Source organism: Dunckerocampus dactyliophorus, chromosome 11 (genome assembly GCF_027744805.1).
Source record: "Dunckerocampus dactyliophorus isolate RoL2022-P2 chromosome 11, RoL_Ddac_1.1, whole genome shotgun sequence".
Lineage (NCBI taxonomy): Eukaryota > Metazoa > Chordata > Actinopteri > Syngnathiformes > Syngnathidae > Dunckerocampus > Dunckerocampus dactyliophorus.
This window is the reverse complement of record NC_072829.1, coordinates 650,001-658,393: the sequence shown is the minus strand read 5'-3', so window position 1 is coordinate 658,393 and position 8,393 is coordinate 650,001. Positions and strand designations below refer to the sequence as shown.

The window sequence follows — 8,393 nt, the reverse complement described above, 5'->3', positions numbered from 1 at the left end:
CATCGATAGGAGCAAGCCAATCGGTGTGCGCGTGACGTGGGTGGGAGCGCGCTGTGCTCGCGTATCCTGTTGATTGTGGCTGAGAGGAAAAAACGGCTCAGACAAGAGAAGCTCCTCTCAGAAGAAGAAGAAGAAGAAGAAGAAGAAGAAGAAGAAGCCAGGCTGGATGGCCTCCCTCCAGGGCTTTGTTTCTACATAGGACTCCCCCCCCCCTCTCCTACTTGGCGCCTTTCAAGCATCCATCCTCCACTGCTGCTCGTTTTTTGTTGGTGTGTGCAAGCTTGACGGTGGGGGCTTTCATCCATGTGCATTGATGTAGCGCACAGCGAGGACGAGATAAGGTAGGATACATGTTGGTGTGTGTGCGCGCGTGTGTGACATATGGCGGCATCACCATCATCATCATCATCATCATCACCACACAGTTTGTTTTCCCCCCACCGCACGCGCACACAGATGGAGAGAGGGGGTCCATTGTCTCATTGCTGCCTCCTGATTGCGCGTAAAAATCCTCCATTTGTGTGAATGTTTGCCCTCTGCCCCCCCCCCCCCCCAACAGAAGCCTTATCTCAGCACCTGGACTCCCTGGGAAGGATTTGATTGAGGGCACCGGCAGCCATCCGAGGGATTCTTGTCTAAATCGGGAATTACGCATCCAAACTGGGATCTATGAGCGGAAAAGTGGCGAAGCCTAAAGAAGACAAGGATGCTTCCAAGGGTAAGAGGTGCTTCCTTTCTCAAGTAGAGAATGCTTGACCTTTTCTAAAACCATCATAGAAAAGAGGGTTCTCCATTCATCCCCCCCCTGCATGGTGCACCGGGTCACTGTGAACGATGACGCTTGTCAGCATGTGGACGCCTCGCAGGCCCACATCGTGTGCACGATGAGCTTTTATTTTGGTGATTGCAATGCAGCATGTTGAAGAAGAAGGATGCGAGCGGACATGTGGGACACGTCTGGCATCCTGTTGAAACGCATGGAATCCCGTACATTTTAGCCTGATTGAGTGTCCCTAAAGCATTGGAAGGGCCGTGCATCGCCATGGAGACACGCTGGAGTCAGGGCTGGTGTGTGCGTGTGTGTGTGCGTGTGTGCGTGTGTGTGCGTGCACATGCGTGGACCGGAAGGAAACGTATGGAATGTGTACAAACATTGGATATCAAGAGTATCTTCATGACAGTACAACATATTTTGCAATCTAGCAAAAATGCGACAAAGCACATCAAAATGTTGGGAGAAAGAGTACCACAAGCTACCCAGCATGCCTTGCGGCGGGAGTATATGGGTGTTATATGGGTGCGCATAGATTTTCTATATGTTTATATGCCCGCTCATTCCTGCTTGAAATGTGGACTTTCCGATGCTGCGGATAAACGACTGTTTGTTCCGTGCTTGGTGAAGGACCACCTCTTCATCATTCGGGCAAAAGCTACACGAAGCTACTAAGCTACTTGTATCAACACAAAAGCAGCAGTTTGGAGGATGTGTAACCCGGAAGCGTGTGCAGCTGTGGACTGGGCAGATTAGGCATTTCCCAGCATGCTTTGCTGTAGTTCAGATGACGACTTTGGACTGTCTTATTATTCGGCACAGATGAGGTGTCATAGTTCAAGTGCTGCCGTTTTTAGTCGTTTACAGTTCAATTATTTGGACTTCTGGTCTGAATCTGGCGCCCTTACTAAGAATCCAGTGTAGTTTCCAATGCCAGAGGAGTAGTTCATACCAGAGGAACCGCTTAATTATGCAGATCGCTGTAAGCACGTAGTTTGATAAGGTCCGTGAGGCGGGCCCCCTCCATGATCTTTTCCAAATGTTTCTGCGGGCCGTATGAATTTGCAGTGCAGGCCAGATTTGTCCCCCGGGCCTGAGCTTGACGCGTGCTCTCTCCTGTATCACACGCTCGCAGCTGGTTTGACCCCGGGACCCATCCACCATCACCCCTCCCCCAAAACGCAGAAATGTTTCAACTCTAATTTCTCACATCTTACATTTCATGACAAGACGGTGCAGCTTGCATTTGACAAAATGCAAAATAAGACAAGAACAAGATGTTTTTATTACAGATGCACCACTTCTTTTTTTTCCAAACCGATACCGATACTGAGAACTTTGTGCTTCCCAAGACCGATATGCTACTGATCATTGATAACTCTTTAAAAATGTAGATGCAAGTGCAGTTTGTGCACACGTGGAGGTAAGAAGGACTGGAACTAATTAGTACCTGTTGATTAGTCCTAATGAAATATGATGACATCACTACTACCACATCACTACTATCAGGAGAACCAGAGTATAGAGGGGGAGGAGCCACCTGCTGTGGCCCAGCAAGGTGCACTGTATTTGGACACACGCTCCGAACAGCTGGTGTGACGCCACGGAGGTTTCTGGCAAACCTTTTGCACTTTTCAAAGGCTGCTGCGCTGGCGTTTCAGGTGGCTGATGAGGTTGTTTGTGAGCTCCGTGCGTTTTTCCCTCATCGAGGAGCTTTTGCTACAACGAGCACACAAAACAACTTCCTCGGAAGTGAATGTTTGTCAGGGGAAATTACGACACAGGCAGGAGCGCTTGATTTTCTCACCTGTACGGCACAGGTAATTTCCCCTCATTGGAGTGTTTTTTTTTTTTTTTAAAGTGGGGGCTATCCACACAGAAACGTTTTCAGGTTAAAACAGCAAACTATTTTGTGGTTTCAGTCAGTCATCCACACGGGGAGGGTCTTCTCGGTGACCTGAAATGGCATTTGTTGAGCTTCCAAAGTGGGAAAACCTGAAAACGGCGGCTTGTTGTTGCCGTGTCTACAGGAGATACAAGAACAATCATGTCACCAACCCAGCGCCGCCTCCTCTCCGTCACGTTACCAGAACTGAGCTTTACCGACAAGCCGACATAATATTGGAATATTTGGACGCACACGACTCACCTCAGTCGACATTCTCCTGATATTTTGTTGCCTTATTCTCCACGATGACTCGCAGACGTAATTCCACTTCTCGTAAGTCGTGATGTAAGTCTTGGAAAGCGGAAAACAACGGGCTCTCTTCTGGTGTGAGTTGACGGCGCCACACGCAGGTGTGCCTCGTGTATTACATCGTTTTCACTCAGTGATCCGTTGCCGTCTGGATGCAACTATATGCTAATCCGGCAAACTTTTATTCCACCTGCCCCAAAAACAACCCAAGAACGTCCAGATTTATGGGTGTGACGTCATCCTTCCATAATTATGGTTCCTTGATCCTGTGTATGCTCTCTGAAGAGCCCTTGACTGTATCGTGTAACGCCACCAACCGTTGTGGCTTGCTGCAAGGTGATTGTCTCCAGAGACACTTTCATTGCTCCTGATGAGCTGTGTGGCACCTGCAGCCGTCAGTGCGTCGCTAGTGCTGATACTCGTACCCTAGCTGTCTGTTTTGTGTGATATTAGCCATGCCACGTGACACTTACAAAAGAAACTAACTTCCAAAGTGTGTGTTTGTTGTTTAGTGCTGACAAGAGCGAGTGAGAAGAAAATATGTGCTCCAAAAAATTGATTCCAAGATTAACCTCTCGAGCATCTTTCCCTCTCCAACTCCCCCTCCAAATCAATGGGCGCTGTGAATGGCTGACTCACTCAGCTTCCGTGGCACGGACATCTTCACCTCTTCACTTACGATATTCAACACGGCGCAGTCACATCCTGCTCATGGTGACGCTCGTCTGTGGTTGCTTTGGCACTCTTAAGAGGTGACATCAGAAACAACAAAAATGCACATTCTTGCTGGATTATCACGCTAAATGGGCACTGCTAGCAGACCTGCCATCATGTACACATAACTTTTCAAAAGACAACCCCTTCAGTAGCGGCCATTTTAGACCATCTGGACTTCAAGGCACACAGATTATTGGGTTGTATCTAAACATGGGACCTACCAAAAGAAACATTACACTCCCATCTTTCATCAGAAAAGAAAGTTTGTTTCTACCGTTTTCCGTTTTTTAGCAATCAGCAGTAAAACGTAGGTAAGTTTTAGGAAAATATCAGTTCCTGACTAAAAAAGGGAGAAAACCAGCTTGATACATTTCAAGCATAACTTTCACCTTGATGAAATATCTCAACAACCATACCAACATAACACAAAAAGGGTTTTTTCAAAATAAAATCCAAATAAAAATGTATTAACACCATGAACTATTTACAATTTTCACATCTGGAACTGAACTATGTGTGCGTGTGCATGCGTTAAAATTTCCCTACAATGCGTAACATTCTGCACGCTGCACTTCTCCATGCTGTCCAACTTCCTCCTTCCTGTCATGTGTGTTTCTTCCGTCCACATCATCCATGACGAGCTCTTAGCACTTCTGCTACCTAGTGGCCGCTTTTATGGCTTAAAATTGCTGTGAAGCCAAATGCATTAGTGGGGAGTTCGTGCATAAAGAAACGTAAAAGATGTATAAATACTTTGCTGGGATTGGGCGTTCAGGTTTATAAAACATATAACTATGTATTTGGTATTGAAGGAGTTAAATAATATTGTTATATATTGTTTGTAATGATGTTCTACATTGTTCAGTTTTTGAAAGCGAACGGTTGCAAAAATGACCTTTGTAGTTGATGGCGTCAGCCTCATTTGCAGAAGTGGTGTCATCGGGGTGACCCCTCTCAGCTTCAGCAGAGTAAACAAACGCTTCTCCGGGTAGATGGTGGACTTGGTTCTGTATATTTTTCATCCAAACAGTAGTCATGCCAAAATGTTGTGTTGCTGCTGGATGTTAGTAGTATCTGAGTGATACTGCAAGTTTGTTTTCTTTTACAAAAGAGGAACGTTTAAGGCAACAATGGACGAAGCAAGTGCATAGAGCGAGAGACTGGGCTAACTGGGCTAACACGGCTAACCACAAAATGTATTATAATTTTCAGAATTTGTTAGCATAATAATCATGAAAATGGCTGGATAAGAGTGGGGGTCTAATGTTGCTACGAGTTACATCACCTCTACATAACACCTGCGTATCTCCGCTGTGTAATCCAAGTTTAACTAAGTTACCGATGTGTTCATTTGGTGAGACTAATCAAATTTCCCCTCGTGCGGGTCGGCCAGTCAAGGCCACACTTTCAGTGTGTGTGTGTGTGTGTGTGTGTGTGTGTGTGTGTTCAACACATACGGCGTGGCCGACATCAACACCAGTGATTCACGTGGCGTTAGATCCCTGGCTGTCCTTGTGAAGCTAACGTGTGGCGACGACACTGATGTGTGGATGTATGACGAATCCGCTCCCCTCCGCTCCTCAGCCTGAGAAGTCCGGTTAGATCAGCACATGGATGAGTGTTAACAGCGGAACATCACCGTCTTAACTGGCTCAGCTTTGACTGTTAGTCCGAGCCGTCTTGTCTCGTAAGCTGTGGATATCAGTGGATTTGTGTACTTTTCCCTGTAAGAAAATGGTAAGTAAGTAATAAATGGTCAGTAATTGCTGGGACGTGGACGGTTGGCATCAAACCAGCTCTGCTTCTTGTTGAACGGTGCAGGTGTAAATACTGTACGCGATGTAGCCGACTGCAGGGTGTCTGTGGCGGTGGGATGCTAGATGACGTTGTGATCTAATTTGCATAACCGGCCACAACGTTTTTAAACCTGATTTAACAGAACATGAAGTCATTGACTCACATGTGCACTTTACAACCAAAACATTCATGACGGGCACATGTCAGCGTGCACTGAGTTGAAAGACAATGTGCACATCATTGTACGTCAAATACCTCGTTATTGTCACGTGTTGTGGCGGCGACCCCAAAGATGCAGAGAACAGGACTCAAATGCTGGCAGGGACCAACAACAGAATCCACCCAAGACTGACAAAAATCAGCACAGCAAAGTAAAGACTACAGAAACAAAAACAGAACAATACAGGAAATACTTCAAAATAAAGGCATGAAAGTCCAAAATAAGGCATGAACTAAACAAGCTGTCAATTAGCTGACAATTACATTGCAGCGTTGAGGGGAGTACCCAGCATGCCTTGCGGGCACGTTGTAACTAATGGTTAAAGCTACGTGGTTATTGTTAGCGCTTACGAGATGTTACCCACATACTGGAAAGTAGTTCACTGTGTTAACTTATCTGTTGTGCTATTTGCACCGTGAGTAAGACTCCGTTTGATGACCATCTGTGATGCTTGCATCTTGTGGAGAACCTTCCTTAAAAGGAAACGTGCACTATAAAAACAGCTAAACAGAGGCAGCTAACAATGCATGTGATGGGATTCACCTATTCCACCTAAAAAGCCCTCGAAAAAAGGCTCCAAAAACAAAAGCTTAGTGGTTTTCTATCCATGCTGTGAGCATGTAGTAACAGCTACATTCATCATAACATGCTACTGTACATATACTGTAATACGCACTAGCGGAACTTAGCTAGCTTAGATAGCACCAAATCCTTCAATCAACAAATATATGGGACACACATTTGAAATCAAGTACATCATTCCAATTAGCTTTTGTGTGTTCACAGGGTTAGGTTGGTATCGGGGGTACCAGTGCTCCTCTTTGCCTTCGTGGATTCCCTCCTGCCTTTTATTTGAACTGATAATCTTCACCTCCCCAGCACTGGAAATCTCTATGCATTTTTCCAGGCTATTTTTAGAAATGTACCATTGTCATGCAGACAATACCCAGTTGTCCCTCCCACGGAAGTCCTTTTTTTATCTCATCGCTGGGAAAGCACTGATGGTGTAAAAAAAAAAATGTTGCTTCCTAAAAATTCAATAGAAGTTAATTTTTAAAAGTAGAACTCTAAAAACTGCAACGGCTGTGGCTGGTGACAAACAATAGCGGACCAATCAGTCCGCTATCACCTCGCCACACCATGCTTCCAATTTTGCAGCTTGGCTCTATCACAGTTTTTCCAAAATAGATTCATGAATAAAGCATCCTGTTCTGGAGTTGAACTGTTAGTCAAACTGGTAAAAACTGGGCGTGCGCGATCATTACGGGGTTGATGAAAGGGAATTATGAGGTCATACTGATAAATACGATCACGTTAAAAAGAGCTCTGATAACCAATAAGTTAAAAACAAACCCGTCAATCAAGCGCTTCTGTTTTCTCCTGCTTGTTAACAAACATTCACTTTCCGAGGAAGACATTTACGTGGTAGTTGTACCAAGTGCTCCGCCATGAGGGGGGAAAAAACCCAATGGAGCACACAAAAAACCTTAGCAGCCACCTGAAAGTGCAAAAGGTTTGCCAGAGACCTCCGTGGCGTCACACCGCCTGTTCGGAGCGTGTGCCCGAATACAGTGCACCTTGCTGGGCCACAGCAGGTGGCTCCTCCCCCTCTATACTCTGGTTCTCCTGATAGTAGTGATGTCATCATATTTCATTAGGACTAATCAACAGGTACTAATTAGTTCCAGTCCTTCTTACCTCCACGTGTGCACAAACTACACTTCCATCTACATTTGAAAAAGTAGATATAAAAACGTTATCGTATCATCCCGGTCTTGAGAAGCACGAAGTTATTGGTGTCAGTTTGAAAAAAAAGATGTTGTGCATCTCTAGTAAAAACATACGAATATTTAAGTAAACTGTACCTCCTTTTTGCCTACATGAAGTATTTCCAGGCATTGTTTCGGTTTATTCCAACTGTCTTCTCGTCAAAACCGACAAAATGGTTCTGTTCAATTGGGTCAATCCTAATTAGTCTTGCCTTTGTGCTGCAGGGTGTGCGGACGGTTGGCGATAGCTGCGTCAGCTATTGAAAAAATATGGAAGTTCGCCAACGGGCTCTAACAAGATCAACAGAACAACACGAGCAGTAGTACAACTTTCACTTGGCTGACTTGGTTCCACTTCACTCGACACAAGACACCCAGCAGGCACACGACATTGAAACAACCTTGATCAATTGTTGAATGAAGTCATGACGTTGAGCAACACAATCACAACGTTGAAACAACGTGCATTTTGTGCATTTATGGCATCGATTCACTGTCTGGTTCTGATGTTGAATTGACCGTTGGAAAATAATGTTCCAAATTTGCTACGCGACCAGTCCAGGGTGTACCCCGCCTCTCGCCCAAAGTCAGCTGGGATAGGCTCCAGCACACCCTAGTGAGGACAAGCGGCATAGAAGATGGCTGGATGGATGGACTCTGTACATCTGACAAAACAGAATTAGTAATGATCATGAAATAATAATAATAATAATAGTAAAATAAACATGTCTCACTTTACCAATACAACTATTTTGCAACGTTGTTTCAACTTTAAATCTCCGACGTCATGAACGTATAGTTGAAGTTGGGCAAGCACAGCACACTCCTGTGACCCGTACCTCAACCGAAGGGTGTTCAAAAGTGGATATTTTGTGATGCGCTACAAAAGAAATGCCGAAAAATGTGCAACAACAGTCAGCA

The 8,393-nt window shown here is 45.1% G+C and overlaps 1 protein-coding gene across 2 annotated transcripts in view; it reads left to right on the top strand.

The window, feature by feature from the left end:
• fgf13a (fibroblast growth factor 13a) overlaps positions 1-8,393 on the top strand; it is a 126,203-nt gene continuing 117,810 nt past the window's right edge. The window contains exons 1-2 of one of the 2 annotated variants that reach the window (XM_054792409.1): positions 1-341; positions 560-718. In XM_054792409.1, coding sequence (XP_054648384.1) covers positions 670-718 — 49 coding nt within the window. In that variant the 5' untranslated portion in view covers positions 1-341; positions 560-669. The remainder of the gene's footprint in view (positions 342-559; positions 719-8,393) is intronic. The other variant, XM_054792407.1, reaches the window with a different exon arrangement.